General features: G+C 43.2%; 1 protein-coding gene across 2 annotated transcripts in view; it reads right to left on the reverse strand.

Annotated features, from left to right (window-relative positions):
* The window catches only part of prkd2 (protein kinase D2), a 31,386-nt gene extending 12,467 nt beyond the window's left edge, over nucleotides 1-18,919 (reverse strand). The window contains exon 1 of one of the 2 annotated variants that reach the window (XM_061073375.1): nucleotides 18,513-18,919. In XM_061073375.1, the coding sequence (XP_060929358.1) occupies nucleotides 18,513-18,839 (327 nt within the window). In that variant the 5' untranslated portion in view covers nucleotides 18,840-18,919. Of the gene's footprint in view, nucleotides 1-1,523; nucleotides 1,564-18,512 lie in introns of those variants that run through there. The other variant, XM_061073376.1, reaches the window with a different exon arrangement.
* Nucleotides 18,920-19,316: the final 397 nt, after the last annotated feature.

The following is a 19,316-nucleotide window of genomic DNA, read 5'->3' on the forward strand; positions in this document are numbered from 1 at the left end:
GTGATGTAGCTATAAAAAAATCGTGTATTTCTGTTCAAATTACATCTACATTTCGTGGCCGTTCACATGATTTTTTCTTTCTACTGCCCCAAAAAAAGAAAACCAGCAACTTGAGTGGAGCAGCCAGAGCTGGCTCACAGCCCTCACTTCATTAGCGGTTGTCACAGAATCTTAAAAATTCAGCAACTTCACATCTCTCCAAAATCATTATCCCATCACTTTGTATAGTCCCCAAAACAAACGATCAACAGTCGGTTTCTCTAATAGCAGCTCCAGTGAATCCAGTTCAGCAGAGGCCTCTAGATTATTCAGAATAAAGCCCAATTCATGCTTCTGAGTTGAATCTAAGCCGTAGCTTGAAGACGTGTACTCTACGCAGAACCCTATTCAGTACCCTGACGTACACCTCCCCAAAATGTTACTACGTGTGAAGGCAACGCAGCCTGCAAGAGCTGTCATTGCTTCGCTTGGTAGCATTGCATATCCGGCAAACAGTATTTCCAGAATCTCCTGCTTCGCTTCACTTGGTTTAACGGTCATACAGACCATCTCCTCTGACGTCTTTCTTTAAGAAAAAAGCAATTGCTCTTCAACATCTATCAGCTCCAACACGATAACACTCGCCATTGTTCTGAGGTAAACAGAGACCCCAAAGAATTTGTAAATAATGTGAAACTGGAAACCGGAAGAAACTCAAGACAGTAGCATAGAAACTCTACGGCCACTAGCGTTTGGGCTACACGCCCACTAGCGCTTCGGCTCCACGCCCACTAGCATTTCGGCGGTGTAATTGCAGAGTGATGTACGAACACCTACACACAAATGCTGTGTGAGCAACACCAAAGAAATTCCGATCATATCATAAAGTGGACTCATACAGAGTCAGACATCTCTCAGATGGATATCTCAAAAGCTTGCCAGATAAAACCAAAACTGTCTGCATGTCTAGATATCAAAGGAGAGCGAGGGGAAAAATCTGTTACATGTCATTTAAGTGAACAGGCTCCTCAACCCCAGCAAATCACTAAACTAGTCAACACAGACACTAATAAGTCGAGGCTCCAAACTTTTCCCGACACCAGACTTGAAAACCCATAAGTTCTGTGACAGCAGTGAATCATGTAATAACATGTAATGCATCAATACCTGTGGCTGCAGCAAATAAGACCGACTGCTGCCGTTTGTAATTATAAACACCCGCAGAGACCAGATCAGAGGAGACTCCCAGCTCGGCCCAAATCCGCAGAAAACCCTCAGCCTAAGTCATTTGTAAACCCCATGGTGCTATTTGATTCCAGCCTCCCCACCATTAACCCCACTCCGCTACCGCTAGCTCCTTCTCGCAAGTCACATTGTCCTACGCTGACCCTCCAAAACATACACAATGCACTGACCACAAGTGCAGCTGCCACGTCTTCGCCGACCACAAGTCTTTACAGCTCCTCTGAAAATCGCAATATCCCAGCTACCCCCCCGAAACCGCAGCTCCCTCTGAAAAAATACAGTTTTCTTCTTTTTCTTACAGTTTTCAGCGAGAGTGCAGTGGGGAACGGGCGCAGTACGTCTGCCTGTTTGTCAACATGGTGAAATGAGTTACATAATCGTATCTGTGTGTTTACGTGCACACTGGATACAGGGGTAGAGGTCAGGGGTTTACTGTTGCAGCCGACCCTGTGTGTGTGTGAGTACAGTGTGCAGACAATGAGCTTGTCGTATTATCATATGCACGGTAGTATAGAGTCGTGCGGTTTGCCTGGAGACAGGGCTGTGTCTCTGCTTTCTTTGGGTTACCAGGGATCAGGTTACCCGGCGTCGCCTGCACTATTCCTGCAGCTCTTTGGGCCAATGAAGCCATTATGACTGAAATGAATTATGGACTCAAGGTTTGCTGTAACCCAGCCCCTCCATTTGTTTCCCATCGCTCACTTTCCACTCTTCTTCTGGGCTGTCCAGCTCTTTATTCTTATTATGGTCTCGTATTCTGTCATCCTGTCTGAGTTCAACCTTCCAATAACACTGTCCACTTGTCCACAATGTGGTCCACACCCTTGCTCCAAAGCTGATGCAATGTTAAGGACAACCAGTAGAGCGTCTCACTACAGGTCAAGGACAGAGATAATCATACACATCTTGATTTTCTCTTTCCTGTTGTCTGTCCTAAGTGTAAGGTGACATTCAGTTTGTCCCTTGACTGACAGATAAAGTATTGCGTATTGTATCGTATCTTTTCGAACCACATTGTACTGTATCATTCTGTATCATACCGTACTGTACGCCATTGTATCCCATCGTTTCATATGCCATTATATCGTAACCTGTCATATTATTATCTATGGTATTGTACTGCACCATATCGTACCTGCATTTACCTACTTTGTTCCAAGGTTTGATTCCGTGTTCTGTTCGGGACATGATGAAATTACTTTTAAGTGGAAGTAGAGAGCAAATTAATTTAGAAATCTACACAGTATAATTAGAGAGAGAACACTTCTGTAAGGTTCTGTATCTCCATTTCCTCATCGTTCTGCATTTGTGTACATCCGCTTATTATTTGAATGGTCTCCTATTCGTTTTGAATACGGATGCATTAGCTGCAGCGATAACATACCTCAGTCGAGAAAAGTCTAATCAGTGAAGTCTCTGGTTTTTCTGGCGTACTCTAGTACTGCATCAGTATTATAACCCAATGATGATGGGTTAGTATTTCCAAACACCATTTAGGACAGAAGCAAACCTTGGTGCAGACATGTTTCCTCGTGTTTCATACCTGTCTGCAATCAGACATCACCAGGCATAATAGTTGATTTTGAGAGACATTGAAATGGTGTCTAATGAACCTATCAGTGCATTTTGTATTCTTATTCAAACAGTTAGCGGTGAAAAACTTTTCCGAAACTGCAGCATCACTTCGCCAACCGGTAAACAATTACGAGGACTTTCTGTGTGTGCCGTTGCTGCTGTTGGTAAGTGAGAGCAAACAACTTTGTCCAGATTACTCTATGACTCATAATTAAAAACACAGACTCTGACAACAAAGAAAACAAGGGATATCGTTGACATTTTGTGGACATCATCTTTCTCGTCATAGCAGCATGATGTCATGGCACAGGGCTTTTGTGAGGAGAAATCTGATCTCAGAAACATTGTATTGAAACACACAAGACACATGTGGTGCCACGGCGCTGGCTGCCATTTTGTACCCTCAGTGCACGCCTGGTCGTATGATGCAGGTCTCAAGCACGGAGGTAGGGACTGGGGTGTTGTGTCTGAGGTGCAACAAGTGCAGATAAACCGGAGCATTCCTTGTCGAGCTGCAATTGTGATGAGCTCTGGTTTTATTTGCTCTAAGACAAATCTGAAATTAAATTAAAAATATCTTGGCTGTGCAAGGAAAACAACAGCAGCAACCATTCAGCAACAGGTTAGCATCCCCTCATCAAAGCACTGACACAGACACACAACAAGCAGCACTGATGCCCGGCCTGGTCGGTTTGAACCTCAAGGGCTTGTCAAGCGGTTGTAGAGCTGAGCTAAATATAGAATGTTTTTATATAAAGATTGTTGCGTGTCTGAAGAACACAAAGACTTGTATGTCCTGCTGAGAAAGTCAGCTTGCTTCTGCTTTTCAACCCCCCCCCATCATTTCCCCTCCGGCAGCTCAGCGTGAGCCACATTCGACCACTAAGCTGCACAAACACACACACTTCGAAAAACAAACAAAGTCACTACCAGGTTTACACATCAGTAGGTTAAGGTTCTCAATGAAGCAGTTAATATCAAGCCTGCATTTTGTTTATTCTTATGAAATATCTTTTCTCAATAAAAAAGCATTTATGCAGCCTTGTGGGTGAAATTTACTTCGATGACATTTCTGACAATGTCTCTGGATGCAAAATAAACTGTCAATAGAGGAATTCACACAAAGCAAAACACTTGGGATGTAACTTACACTCCACACACTGTTCACTCAGCTATTATCGGCTGTTGCTGGAGTTTTCTTTAACATCAGCATGTTGACATGCCACATTAAGGGAAACTCCACACGAGCTCCGTGAACTCACAAAGAAAAGACTTTTCTGTTCTGTCTTGTTTGATATTTTAGATTCTGTTCATTTATATATAACGTCATTGCAGCAGTAATTACTTTGCAGTGTTAGGATTAGTAATAGCAAAATAGTGCGTGTTAATGTTGTCGGTTACCTCAACAACACAGGAAACTGTGAGCATGTGGTTTATAGATCTACAAAGGTGTAAAGTATATGGGAGGTACAAACACTGGCATGTTAAATAAAATACACAAACTGCGATGATACATCATGTTAGAAAAACTGTTATTACAGCTGCATATGAAGTTACTATTGAAATTGAAGAATATTATAATTTCATCAAAAAATCCCATGAACGTTTTTATCCCAGCAGATTTAATTTTTTTATCATTAGTATTTTGATATATTACTTATTGCTCTTTTCTTGTTGTACCTTTTACTTTGTAAAGCACTTTAGTCAACCGAGTAAATAAAGTTGACATGGACATTGACATGACATTTTAAATATTGAATTTAAAGGTTTTACTGAATTGTTAGTTTTATATCTCTGGGGTCGGTTGAAGGTAAGAATCAATTTTTTTATTTTTTATTATAGTACCTTGAAGAAAGGAGTGGGTGACTGAGATGTCAAGGAATGACAAGATCTGGATTTGTGTTTACACAGCGACTTACAGCAGAGAAACACTGCAGCTCAATAGGTTCAGTCGAGCCAAATTCCAAATGAGGACAGCACATGACCAACAACTGAGCATCAGCACGGATAAAATACAAGACGTGCTGTGTATGACACAGCACACTGTAGCTGTGTAAACACAGTGACCTCTACAGCCTTACATGGGTCTCCATGCTGATGTGTTCCTGCAACAGAGGCTGGTTATCACAACAGGAACCTGATCGAGCCATTTTATAGTGAAGAGGAAATGTGCTGCATCCCTTCAAACAACAGACATTGTTTAAACATCCACGTCTTACTGTGCGACAAATCATACACCCTCCTGCTCACGTGTGTATGCGCACACTCACATACTCATGTTGCTCTCAAGGATCATTTCATTCATTGTCTTCATGCTTTTATATTTGCATGAACCATCCTTCTCCTTGAGAAACAAAGCATTATTGTTGGACCATAACTGCCTCAATCGTGGTTAACATGTCAGGCACGGGACTCAGAGAGAACCACCCCACCTTTCTCCAAGTGATGAGGTGTTTAATGAGGGATTGCTGTGGAAACGGGCACGTAAAGACGTCAACGGTGTTCCCCGATTTGCTCCTGACAACAAGTTGGCGCAACGCAGGAATTTTCCCTTTGTGTTGACAGTGTCAGCAATGGAACAAATGTGTTGCAGCCCCGGTGCTCTATTTTTATCACCAGTCAGGTCACAGTGACGAAGAGATGGAGCAGGCGACAAGAATGACGGCAGTCCCTGCCCTCCCTGTGCCCTAAGTCAGCGGAGAACAAGAGGTATTAACTCAGAGGGCTCATATCACCAAATCCCAGTGAGTGAGTGAGTGAGTAAGTGACAGAACCGTAGTATGAGGACAAGGAGTTAAGTAATGTGCGTGACGTCAGCAAAATGCTGGGCTTGGCAGACACAAAGGAGAAAGACGAAATTCAACAGAGAAAGTGTTCGCACAAGGAAGTAGAACGGCAAAGCTACATGACAGGCATGCCTTCGGGACGTCACAAATATCCTAACTTATCCAAACACACCATGGCTTTGATTATCTTACTTTGTTTGTGCAGCAACTGCAGCAAAACACACCTTTGATAAGAGGTGCACGTCCTTTCTGGTTATTTCAACTCTTATAAACACACAAAAATAACCACATAGCAGCGAAATTAGCTGGGTGACTGAGGTACGAGGTTTCGGAGCAGGTTGAGGGGTTGTGTCGTTTATCAATAGAAATAATGAGATTCCACTCAGCGCCATCATGATCTTTGTAAGGAGACATTAAAGGCCACAAGCAAAAGCTTTATTCTTCCTGGATGTCAAATGTTTCCTGCTGAAAGATGATTCCGAGGTTGGGCATGAGACACAGGAGGGATGTTTTAATAAAGTAAACCAGTGGGGCATCAAAAAAAATAAACAAGTTTCATAAGATAGGTGAGGCTAAAGAATAAAAAAGTAAAATCAGGGAAGCAATGGAGGTGATTTCTACCATTGCAGCCAGCGTGTTGCAGCAAATTTAAACAGAACAGTGATGAAAGAAATGTCCGCAAGCCACGCAGATGCAAAAATGTTTCTCACAAGTTACTTTTGAATAAAAAAAATGCTAGCTCTAATGTCGTCATCTCTGTTTGAATGATCAGTCTGCACCGAATGTTGTTTTCAACACATTGTATTAGCAGGTAAAGATATAATGCATTAAGCAAGACAACTGTACTGTGCTAAATACTTTCTGCTTTCCCCTGACTCATGTGTTTTTCTTGTGTGTGTGGCGTGTGTGGCGTGTGTGTGTGTGTGTGTTTGTGTGTGTGCGTGTGTATGTGTGCGTGTGTGTGTGTGTGTGATTGAAAGACATAATCAGGTTTACAGTCCTGACCTGCTAGTTTCTACATACCAGAGATAATTGGGTAAGCTTGACAGAGTGAGGGAGGGAATGTAAATGCAAATGCTGGTCTTACACACACATGCACACAGCAGCATCATTGTATGATCTGTATAAGAAGGTACAGAGAAAGAATATGTGTGTGTGTGTGCGCGCGTGCGTGTGTGTGTGTGCAGTCTCTGAACGTGGAAAAAGCTTCGTCTCAAGCAGACTGCGCAGGGACAAAGCTTTTCATTCTGCTCCGAGCATCAAGGAGGATGAGGAGGTAACTTGAGAGCCGTGACCAGGCATGAGAGAGGGGTCTGGGGATAAAGGAGACACGCACTGCTGTTCTGAACCAGCCTTTGTTGGTTCCAGCTCCTGTCTCCATCAACCCCCACCACCTCCTTCTCCTCCTCCTCCTCCTCCTCCTTCTCCCCCTCCTCATCCTCCTCCTTCTTTCCTTGGCTTGGTTCTGGGCAGGTAAGCCGATAGGAACTTTGGATTCAGTCCATCCTGTGTACAACGAACAACTCACTGATTCATGACAAGAGGCAGTGACAGAGAACAGGCCTTCAGTAAAGTAAAGACGACGGATGGAAACCAAATGAAAAATAAAATGAGACCTCTATGAGTCTCAGTGAGTTGAACAGTAGGACTCTCTTATTACAATTTCATTCAAACTAACCATTATACACATTTTGTCGAACTAAGTTTCGGTAAAACTAAAACTATTTCCAAAACACTTTTTAACTTTTTATGCTGAAACTAATTAGTATTGAATTAGTTTCTGAAAACAGCTTGACAACATTATAAATGATCAAAGTATGCTGATAATATGAATGGAGCTCCCGGGTCATGTATACTCATGGTGGAATAAAAACTTAAGTGAGGTTGCTAACTGCATACTTCCTGAAGGCTTATTTGATGGGCTTCCTTCTATTATTAATATTATTATTGTATCCAAATACCCAAATATCCTAATCATCAGTTAATTTCCAAGAAACTCATATATCAGTGTTTAAAGAGAATTTTGTTGAAACCAAACCAGCAACTGTAATGTTTCTGTGTCCGTAGTGAATAATATGATTTAATCACTGCTTTCAATCTAATGGCACTTATTGTATTTGTTTTATTTGTTTTACAAACATCTGCATTGCGTTTTGCTGGTGACACAACACGGCATTACATCTGAAACACAGGATATAAAGGAAGAAGGAGGGAGAGCAGGTCCATCGCTATTAATTCCCATCATTGATCACACCAGACTGGGCACAGCAGTGGACGCCTCTCTCATCCTCTTCCCTCTCCTCACTTCGTCCTTTTTTGAATCCATCAAATTCATTAATCATCTACATTTTCTCCGGCTCCTGAGTGACCATAAAGAAAAACACACACGCATGCCCTGACCCATTAGAAGAGTGTTTGCACGTTCTCCTTGTGCCAAGTGCCATGAACACACAAGCACAGAAAGCTGCATGGTGACGGCCACAAAAGGCACATTACTGCACTCTGAGTCATCCCCTCCATCTCCTGCACACTGTGCTTCTCTCCCTCTATTCACTCCTCTCCCTTCCGTGATGTGTGGCCTGGCATTAGATCCCCATTTAAAGAAAGGGAGGGAGAATACACTGGAGGCTGTACACATATAATTTCTTATATGTGTACAGTTCTAGAGTCCAACTGCTGTTGCTGGAACTCTTCCTGAACCCTGTTCTGTAGAAAATAAAGAAAAGGCAAAAAATCCACTAAACTATAATGAATCCTTGCAGACGCTGCGGAGTCCAGCCTGTTTTCAGTGTCCTGTATTACTGCATCCACATCTAATAATCAATAATCAAATGAAATATTCTGTTGTATCCAAGTGGTTGTGGTAATTATTTGTGTTGATTAAGCTGATTAATGTCATTTTCAAAATAAGAGCAGGTGACAGACAAGTGTGCATGTGTATCGTACTCTTCATGATTCACAATGAGCATTTACCCTGGTTACGATATAAATTGTGCATTAAATGATTCCCCTTAATCTTATATTCTCAACTATAATGGCACTCACAACAGTTGACCTTATGACACCACATTCAAATTCACTAGATACAGATTTTTATTTGGATCTGATTCTGCACCAAATTGCACACATTCATAAATATGAATCCCCTTTTTTTCCCCATCAAGATCCATGAATTATTCTCTGAAATAATCCACAAAAATGTTGAAAAACGCCCTCACTTACAATGTTAAAGAAAGTGAAAGAAATGATTGTTTCTCCCTATCGGGCAATGCCCCACCCCTTCCCAAAATTCCATGGACATAGGTTGAGTAGTTGTTGTGTAATCCTGCTAAATGACAAACAAGTGCAAAATGAAACCAAACCTCCTTGCAATGGAGCTAATTATGTTTTTGTAATCATTGCACACTGAAAAGTATTTTTGGTGAATATTCTAGAAATGTATTAAACCCAAGTTAAGCACTAAAGGCCGAGCTGATGGCCTCACGTTATTTTCCACTCGGCTCTTCCACTCAGCGACCTTCACTATTGATGTCATGTGTTTGTCTTCTGAGGTAAGACTTCAGTTTGGCCCATTTCTCCTCACAACTGAGACGCAGACACACACACACCTCACAACGTGTCTGGTTCACACCAACACACACTGCACTTGTGCCGCAGACAAACCAAACCCACCCTTTCAACCCTCACGCTCACACAATTGTCTGCTGTCGGTCTCTCTCTCACACACATAATCAAACAGAAACTGCTTTCATGTCCTGGGGCAATGAAGCTCTCCCAGTTTTTCTAAGAGATCATTCAAGATGTCTGACTGTGCTTAAATATCTTCAATAGAGTGTGGCAGTCATCTCAATGTTTCCGAGGTTCCAGTCGCTTACACCACAGGCATAACTAACTTATTTTGGTCACTTTGAGTGTGTTTATCTCGCCCTGACCTCCCCTCACCTTGGTTCTGTGACATGAGAGGAAATTCTCTCGACCCGGCTGGTACGAGCTCTCCACATGGTTACATGTCACCAAATGCTGCTCAGCAGTTCCCAATTGGATTATTGCACAAAACCGTTTTCTTTTTCAACAGTGCTAATCGTTGGATTAGTATCATAAGGCCTCTTTTGCTGAGAACAAGAGAAAGAATGCAGCACTATTAGAGGCTGTGTGCGCTGCAGAAACACACCAAACCAGAATTCTACTTTATTAGTTAACTTTAGTCTCATTTTTGACATAATTTCCACCGGATATTCAAACACTACTCTACTCTAAAAAAAACATTGAAGTCAATGTAGGTCAGGAGCCACAAGCTTTCAGGCGAACGGACAGGTTTTCTAAAGTGTTGTTTAAACAGTTTTTTGCTGACAAATTGAAATGTGAGCTTTCTCACGATCAGCCGGGGGAGTGACACTATATTTGTTATCTTATTTTATTGTTTTCATCTTTTTCTCTTCATCTTATCATAGTAGTAGAGGCAGATTTAATTAAAACATGTGTAACCACCGGACTGATCCTTTATTTCCCTGATCGTTCAACATTTTCCAGCTTAAACGGTTAGTATCAGTGTTACAAATCTAACTTATTACAATAATGAATTACAGCACTTTAACAGACTCAGCTTATACTGTCCAACGTCAATCATAATGAAACTAAATGATTTCGTTTTTAGTTTTTAACAGTTTCAACAAATTTTAAAAACAATCTTGAAGTCCATGATAGTTTTGGTCATTATAAGACGAGGATATGTACTTTTCATACAGTTTCTTCTCTTGTCCTCGCGTGCCCAGATTTCAGAAATCAAGATGATGTGGAAATCTTGTGATTATTAATAGCAATTATGGTTAAAATGATCAGATCAAGAAACCTCCGGGTCATATTGCATATTTTTGTCTGGGTCTAGTATTTTGTTTCTCTTTGTGGTAAATTTCCATCCCTTTGTCATAGATTTATAGATTTTGTGTATTTTTGCCTCCTTTCTGGATGTTTTGTGTACGTTTGTATTAACTTTCATTGTCCGTCATGTTTGGGCCCCTGGAGGACTTTTGGTAAATCCGTTCAGTATGACAGATTTATGTTTACTTTGCATCTCTATGTGGTAATTTTCTGTGTCTTTTTGGTAGCTTTGTGTCTCTTACTCCATTTTGATTGACCTCACAACAAAATATATTGACAGCCACACAGAGAGACCCTGTCCCAGGGGCCCCTGGATCCGTCCCCTGCAGGCTCCTGACCATGATAAACTAGATTATCCTCCGATACACAAGGTATCTTTATTTGTGCATTGTGTCCTGCATTTTAACTTCCCCCTGTGTTTTTCATGACAACATTTTAAATTTCCATTTACTGTCCCACCTCTGCCTCTGATAAACATCCTGTCACTTTGCTACGGGGCAGCGGTGTGTGCTTTGAATAATCAAATGTCCGTGTGTGGCCCGAGCTTCGAATGTAGCACAGTGCCAGCAGCCAGGAGACACCAGGCACGGTCAGTCATGCAAAGCTGCTCTGCTACCATGCAAATCAACACACACCACACGTATACACACATACACCCACACACACACACACACATGCACACACACATAGGGACTTTGGGGAGCAGAAGTGATACATGTTGTTGTGACTCTCCCTCCTTAGAAATAACCACAATTTCCTTTACAGAAGTAAAGTTTTATTAGATTTAATATTTATAGTTTGGGTGTGAGGTTCAGCATCTGCTGTGTTTAGTCAGAGCTCTCTGCTATCTTCACTCCGTCATCAAATGTCATGTTATTTTGCTTGTATCTACACCTGCCACTTTCTTGCTAATTGAGTGGCATTTATTCATTGACCAACAAAGCTTTGGGGTGATAAGTGCGGTGTATTTGCCCGGTGGTTCTGGCACATACAGTACAGCAGGCTTTTTCAATAATCTGAGCAGGAGGAAAACATCCCCCGTCCCATCAGTTCAGCGGATGGAAGTGTAGCTGTAGCATCTTCACCTATTAACGATGCCGAACGTGGAACTGTGATGATTCCATATAAACAATACAACCTTAGCTCACCTCACACCGGTCTTTATCTGCAAAATCAGGGCCAACTGTTTGCTTTACAGTTAGTGTGCTTGTGCGTGTGTGTGTGTGTGTGTGTGTGTGTGTATAATACAGGGGAGTGAGGTAAACAGGAGGTAGTGTGTATGATCCCATTCCCAGGGCCAAACTGCTTCTCCAGAGAGAGAGAGATAAAGAAACAGCCCCTTCCACAGCGGAGGTGGAAACAATGGCCAGGGCAGGGTCTCTCCTTCACAGCTGTGTGTGGGTTTGTGTCTGTGCGTGGGTGGGTGGTCCAGGTATTATTCATGTTGTGGAGACAAAAATAATCCACATAATGGAAATTATTAAATTTTAAGGTGAAGACCTGTTTATGTTTATGTCTGGGTTTGGTTTGGGGTTTAGGTTAAGGCTAGGGTTAGATTAGGTTAGGTTTAGGTTGAGTTTAGGGTTAGTATAATGGTGGCACAACTGTGTCAGTCTGTGTGTGTTTGTGTGTGTCTTCCATGCGACAGTTTCTTTATTAATTTTAGGGGCAAGTTGATAATTAACTGCAACAGCATGTTAAACTAATATCCTCAGTTATGGATCTAAATGAATGAACAGCCGTGTGCTTCCTGTGTATCCGCCGCTGGATGTGACCCAGCAGCTCACTGGCTGTTCAAACTGTGTCGCAGCTCATTAGTCTGCAGACATTTTCTTCAATCCAGCAACGTGACCACAGACAACATTATTGGGACTCAACAGGTTTTCACTCGTCTTCATACGCCAACACACTCGCACAAACACTCCCTGTGACGTCAGCCCACGTCGATGTGCATCGACACACCTTTTTGGAAAGTAAAACCTGACCATGCAGCATGTTAGCTGTACTCCTCCGTAGCTGCTTGACTGACACTGTAGTCTTATCTTCATGGGAAAACATGAATCATTATAGCGGAGGTAGCCACTGGACAAATGTGAAAACAGGATTTCTGACTCAATGCTAAAGTATACGTCCTGGCTCGTTGTATACTTTGGGTTAGAGGTTATATTCAATCATTCATTTTAATCATATTTCTTAATTCAGTTGATGTGAAGAAAAAGGAACACTGACAGGGAAGAAGTGGATAGAAATGGTGGATGAGTGCAAAGAGAGGGAAGTAGATTAACAAGAGGAAGAGGAGGCCGAGCGTGAGAAGAAGGTGACGATAAGGCAGGCGGCAGGAACCGGAGATGAGCGGATAAGGAGAGAGGGGAGGACAGGATCTACAGAGAGGGAACGGCACGAGAGAAGGAAGAGGAGGAAGTTGTTCTCCTGACGACGCTGAGAGGAAACAGATGTCATCGTGGAGGAGAGAAGAGGAGAGGAGAGGAAAGGAAAATAGCCACATGCAAAGAAACAAAATGAAAGGAATGGAACGGAACATAAAGGAGAGGAATGGAAAGGAAAGGAAAGAAATGGAATGTTAAGGAAAGGAGAGGAACAGGAAGGATAGGAAGGGAAAGGAAAGGAAAGAAAAGGAATGGAACGAAAAGGAAAGGAAAGGAACGGAACCAAACGGAATGGAAAGGAAAGGCATTCTCAAAGGCCAAAGTTTGAAATGAAAATGAGCCCTATAGGTGGGGTGAACAAGGATGTAAAGTGAGGAAAGGAAATAATGACAGAGGGAAAAGAGAAGGGGGTCAGTAAAACAGTGAACACATCAGAGATGCATCACACTCATGGTTTCTAGGCCAAACTATTAGTTCTTGTTCCACAGGAGGAGGAGAGCGGGTTTGTGCTAAAGATGGAGACGTGCCGGCTAAATGAGATTTTGGCAAACGTGATTTCGCGGTACAGAGCCAAGCCGGGCTTTATTGAGGCTTGGGGAGAGTGGAGTCCAGATATTGGTGGGTTTACTGGCCTGAGAGCCTGGGGGTGGGGGGGCGGGGAGGGGGTAGTTTAATGCTCAGATCACAAGACTATTGGCCAAACCTGTAGAAGGGCCACTAACTCCGGGATGTTGTTGGAAGGTTGGGTGCGCTCCTCCGCGGAGAAGTGAATGGAAAAACGTGTCAATGGAACACAAGGAGGGAGCCTGTGAATAAACAGAGCCGGTGACTCACCCTTTCTGGGATGGGAGAGATGACCGTGGGCGGGGGTGTGGGGTACTTCACTACCCCTCTAAACACACCAATGTGGGCATTCATGCATGCACACAGTCCAACGCATGTTGCACTCAGTTAAGCAGAGCAGGACAGGCCGTCTATTGTCCAGCTCTCCCACCTAAAGCTGTGGCTCCAAGCAGGGCAGGAGTTTTGGGTTTAGGGGATTTTGGAAGTTTTCTGAATGTGTGCGTGTGTGCGTGTGCATGTGTGTGCGACCGCGCCAACAGAACTTGAAAAAGATCAGGTTGTTTTTGTTTGTGGGATGAAGTTATTCTCCTCTAAGAGATGAAAAATAAAAGATATAGGGAAGAACGAGGAATAATGTGTCTTTAGTTTAATTACATAATATGTACATTGGAACTATTATTAATATATATGTGCATATTTGCTCTGGCTCCCCTTGAACCTATAGTATAAGCGGAATAGATAGATGGGTGTATATGTGTGTAAATTAATTCTGTATCATCTTGCTCTAGTGCTTCAGTTGAACTACAGAGTGCATCAGCATCTGACTAAAATAATTCAACTCAGTCATAACACATTACACAGGCGACTGTGGCTCAGGAGTTAGAGCGGGTTGTCCACTAACCAGAAGGTCGGCGTTTCAATCCCCGGCTCCTTCATTCCACATTCCAAAGTGTCCTTGGCCAAGACACTTAACACAAACATTCCCCCTGACACCTGCGCCTGCAGTGTCTGTGTGAAGTGTAATAAAGAAAGACTAACAAAGTGCATCATTTCCCCATAAGTCAGCTTTCTCTCTAATTTAAAGCAGTGCAATGACTGTCCTGTCGCTAGGAGAGAGAATAAAACTGCTGGAAGCAGTGAGGTAAATTCAAAACAAAAATAAAGCTAATTTCATTTCTAAATTTGATTCAGTGGAGCAGGAACCACAGACTGGTTCCCAGTGTATATTTAAAATTCTGATGTGGAATCAACATTCCTCTCTGTCTAAAAATACAGACAACGTCAGATGGGTGTTGATGTAGTAGAGTAAAAGTGAGACTGTGGCATTGAAACTGATACAGGTTAAGGTTGGTTATCAGAGTGTGTGGACTAATGTGTCACACTGTCAGTTTTATCTTTTGACTCCCGACTGCAACTGAAAATGGCTGAAGTTGAATCTGTCCCTCACAGAACTGCATCAGCATCCTGATCTTTACTGTGCGGTCAAAGATTCTCGAGCTGACCTATAACATATTTGCTTTGTGCATCCTGCTTGCCAGTAGTTTTATGAAAGGCATGGACATGTTTAGAATGTGTTGTGACGTATGAGTTGCTGTTCTTGTTAATCATGGATAAGAGCTTCACGGGATCTTATCGTTGTCATTTTTTTAAAGGTGTAATGGATTGATCCACAAACAGCCATCAAATGCAATTAAAACGAGTGACCCACATTAAGGAGTAATTGTTTCTCTATTGTGCCATTTGCATTGGATTAATGTCCAAAAGGGGTCTGTTCTCATGTGACTTAATGTACTGCAATGTGAAAAACTCTGGACTTGATTTTTACAGCAACGAAGCAACTAAACATTTTTTTAACAAAATAATTAACAGTGTTTATTACACACACCTGTCTTAAAATAGATGCACTGTGAAGTTTTGTTTTTGACGTTTTGTCAAGTGAAAACAAGAAAAGAGGAAGAGTGAAGTGAAGTGAACACGCAGAGACACGCATGGTGCCGTTTAGATTTTGACGAATGTGAGCGGAAGAGGAGATTCATTTGCCTTACTATTTAACTCACTCTTATGTTTACATCATTTAATTTATGGGGTTTATTTGTGTGTTTGTAAAACAGATGATACAAAAAAAATAAACTAAACACATTTTCTTGAGACGTAGTGGTTGAATGCAGAATGAGTCGAGGAAGAATCCATTAAATGTTGGTGTGGATCCAGCTATGTTTTTATGTATTTCCCGGGCAACAATTCATGAAAACAATCAGGCACGTTTGTTCGAAATTTGGTCCTGCTTGTAGGGGAGGGTTGGGCCTTGCCGGAGGTTTGCACTCTCTTCATATTGATCAGTAATGCATGTAATATAAGGGATGTTTAGCAGGGGCGGAGTGATGTGTTGTAATGCTGTGATGTGCAACTCAAACTGGGGGAGTTGAGTTGTCCCATGTTGTGGATTTGGACATTAAACATGGATGGATTCACACGGTGCTCTTGCTTTAGCCACAGCCCTGGAGTAAGTTGTTGTTAAGGCTAGAGGAGGAGAAGCCTGCTTCACAGTGAGAAACACCTCTAACTTGTTCCAACCACATTTGTTTCCATTGTATGGAAACTCCACAGCTCCTGATCCCAGCCTCGCCCACCACTGTACAGTGCAACTGACACCCTGTAGCGATCCGGCCACAGATTCACAGCCCTGCAGAATTTGCTTATCGCGCTTGATTAAACCAAATTCATGACAGGGAACTACTTGCGTGAGGGGAGAAAACAAAGAGCGGCATGCACATGGAAACAGATTAGCAAAGGGGCTGGAGAGAGAGAGCTACCGGTATTTCCTGGAAGATTTGCAGATGTGGAGAGTTTCACAAAGCAGCTCAGAGCAGGCTGTGGAAATCTGCATATCTAACACCTGCAAACCTTCTGCATTTGTATATCGTGTGAGCATGCAACCTCACACCATTACTGTGCAGGTTTGGATGATTGATGGCTGACACTTCTCAAATAAAGACCATATTCCCCATATCACTCATTGCTTCCTGTTGTAAAGAGGATGTCACTGCTTCTCTGCCCTCACTGAACCCTGCACACACTTGTTTTGAAGGTTTTCATTTTTCGATACATTAGTTTGACGCCAGCGTTCCCGCAGGTCATTCACTCGTTCCACCTGCAGCCTTCAGAGAAACTCACATGAAGTCTCTGACGTTTGAACCCTACTTGTATTTAACACTTTGAAACGATGGAACTCACAGAGGAGAGGATGCAAATTGTTTTGTAATGATATAAAAACTGTTTTACGCAGACTTTAAATATAAACTCAAGGCAGAACTTTAAAAATGTTTCAAAAAACGTATGGTGCGGTCCATTAGAGAGATTAGAGGCCCGGGTAATAAAAGCCTGTGAATTGACAGCTACAGAGAGGACATCAATGAAGCATTCAGCAGGGAGACTAAATTTGGCACGATGTGTTCTTTGGGCGTGAAATGCAAAACCACTGAAGTTGCTCTGCTGAGAGGTGAAAGGGACTTTTGACATCACAACGTCAGAAAGGTCACAGACTTTGAGGACTTTGTCTTCTGACAGAGAGAAGCACTGAGCTGGTATATTATATTTTAATGCTGATCCCGTCTGATACTCAGTTTGACTCTGCTCATGGCTGTTCAGCAACAGGCGTCATACTAACAGTCTGTTTTACTGAATGTTAAAGTAAAGGTTCCCTTCTAAGTGGAGCTGTTTGTTTAACTGCATCCAACCATAGAGTGTAAATAAAGATGGGCGACGTGTCTCCAGTTCTTCCCACTACGCAGAAATGAAGCCAAAATATCCAGGATATGAACACCGCCATCTTCCACATTTGGATACAGCAGTATAGAGGTTCCATTGATACACACACTCGACCAATCAGGAGTCATCTTTCAATGGTGACGTTTCACCTTGTTTGTTTAGCAACGATTAACAAATGAAAACTTTGGAATTGGAAAAAAATAACACTTGAACGTACATCAGCATAATAAGAAAAATACCTAAAATGACAGATCACCATCTTTCAGCAAAAAATTATATAACGTGTACTTTGATTGTTTTAGTTACGCCAATACACTGACAAGAGGAGGCGGGATTTATGACCAACGCTGAGGCCAGCCACCAGGTGGCGATCGAGATGCTTTGGTTTCACTTTTGAATCGCCACCATGTCGTCCATTTTTATAAACAGATTATAAACAGGGAAACTGTGAAAAACCCCACAGACATAAGGCCCAGATACCAACTTCACCACAGAAAGTGAAGTTGGCAAACTGGCAGGTTTGAAGCCAGGACATTTTTGCTTTGAGGCGAAATTGGTCAACCACTGAGCCACCGTGCCATGTCGAGAAATGACAGTCAAATCACATGTAAACTGCTGCCGTTGTTGACCAGTACATCTTCAGTTTTAACTGTTCCCGCTTGACACGTTTTGCTGGTGGATCAAACTGAGTGTGTCCCTGAGCCGATCCAACATCTCTGTGTTAGTCCGCTGTGATGCTGAAACAAAACCCTAATTGAACTCCTCCAACTGTGAGAGCCCGACATGCTAATTGCTATAATTAGAGCCAGAGCCCAAAAATTTGACATTTTGTACATTTCCTACGAGTCCGTGGCAGCTCTTTGTCCGGCCTGCGTGAGGAAACCCTTTCCTTTAGCTACGAGAGCAGCACAGTGTCAACAGAGGTTCGGGTGGAACACTGGGACACAACAACACAAAGTGGAAGAGACAAAGAAAACAACTTTGAACCGCTCATGCGAGAAAAAAGCTCTGACACAGATGTGCACGTCTGGCAGGAGGGACTCTCCCACATGCACACCTGTAGGGAGCATGTGTGGCCTGGGTGGTAGAGTGGTCGTTCTCCAACAAGAAGGTCGGCAGTTCAATCCCCACTCTTCCCCATCTGCATGCCGAAGTGTTCTTAGCAAGATACTGAACCCCTAAATGGCCCCTCATAAACATTGAGTGTATTCATTGTAAGTCGCTTTGGACAAAACATCAGTCAAATGACATGTAATGTAAATGTAAAGCATGTCCACTTTGACCCACTTTCACACACACACACACACACACACAATCACCCACTTCCTACCTTGGTGTCAACAATGGAGCAGGCGATTTGTTTGACATAGGCCAGGTCGGAGGTCAGGGGCATCAGGACCGACTCTCTGGTCAGGCCGATCTGGATGATGAAGGACACCCCCAATGGAGTGGGGGGGCCCGAGGGCATCGCAGCCCCCCCAAGACCCTGCCAGGCTGTCAGCTCCATCACAGGAAACCCTCCCTGAGCGGGAATCGAGGGCATGGGCACGGGGGTCTGCTGGATCATGGCCGGGCCTGGTGGCGAGGAGCCCCCCGGAGGGAAGAAGACCTGGGCCATGGCCCCCCCCGAGGGCAGACATGGGCTCGCGTTAGCCATTCACGCCCCTGGAGCTGGAGGTCCCGGTGAGCCCACTCTCATTCAAACTGTCTCAGTGGAGGAGAGAGGGGCACACACACTGACACATGAACACACACACACACACACACACACACACACACACACACACACAAACCAGAAGAGTCCTGGTTCCTCTGGGTCCTGTGTCCAGTCCCTCCCTGTGGATGAAGGAAGAAATCCTGATCCAGGAAGCGGTGGTTTTTCCTCCTCTCTCTCTCTCTCTCTCGGTGTCAGAGCTCTGTCACTGCCCGGGCATGACAGGAACAAGTGTGTGTGCGACTCGAGAGAAAACACACACACACACACACACACAGGGAGTAGAACCCCACCTCCTCCTTCCCTGTCCTTCACCTCCTCGTCCAGGAGGAGAAGCTGCTCTGCAGAGGAGGAGAAAGTCCAAACCGTGTGCCTGTGGAACTCCCCGGGGCGTGGGAGAGAACCGCAAAAAACAAATGC

Source organism: Limanda limanda, chromosome 6 (genome assembly GCF_963576545.1).
Source record: "Limanda limanda chromosome 6, fLimLim1.1, whole genome shotgun sequence".
Lineage (NCBI taxonomy): Eukaryota > Metazoa > Chordata > Actinopteri > Pleuronectiformes > Pleuronectidae > Limanda > Limanda limanda.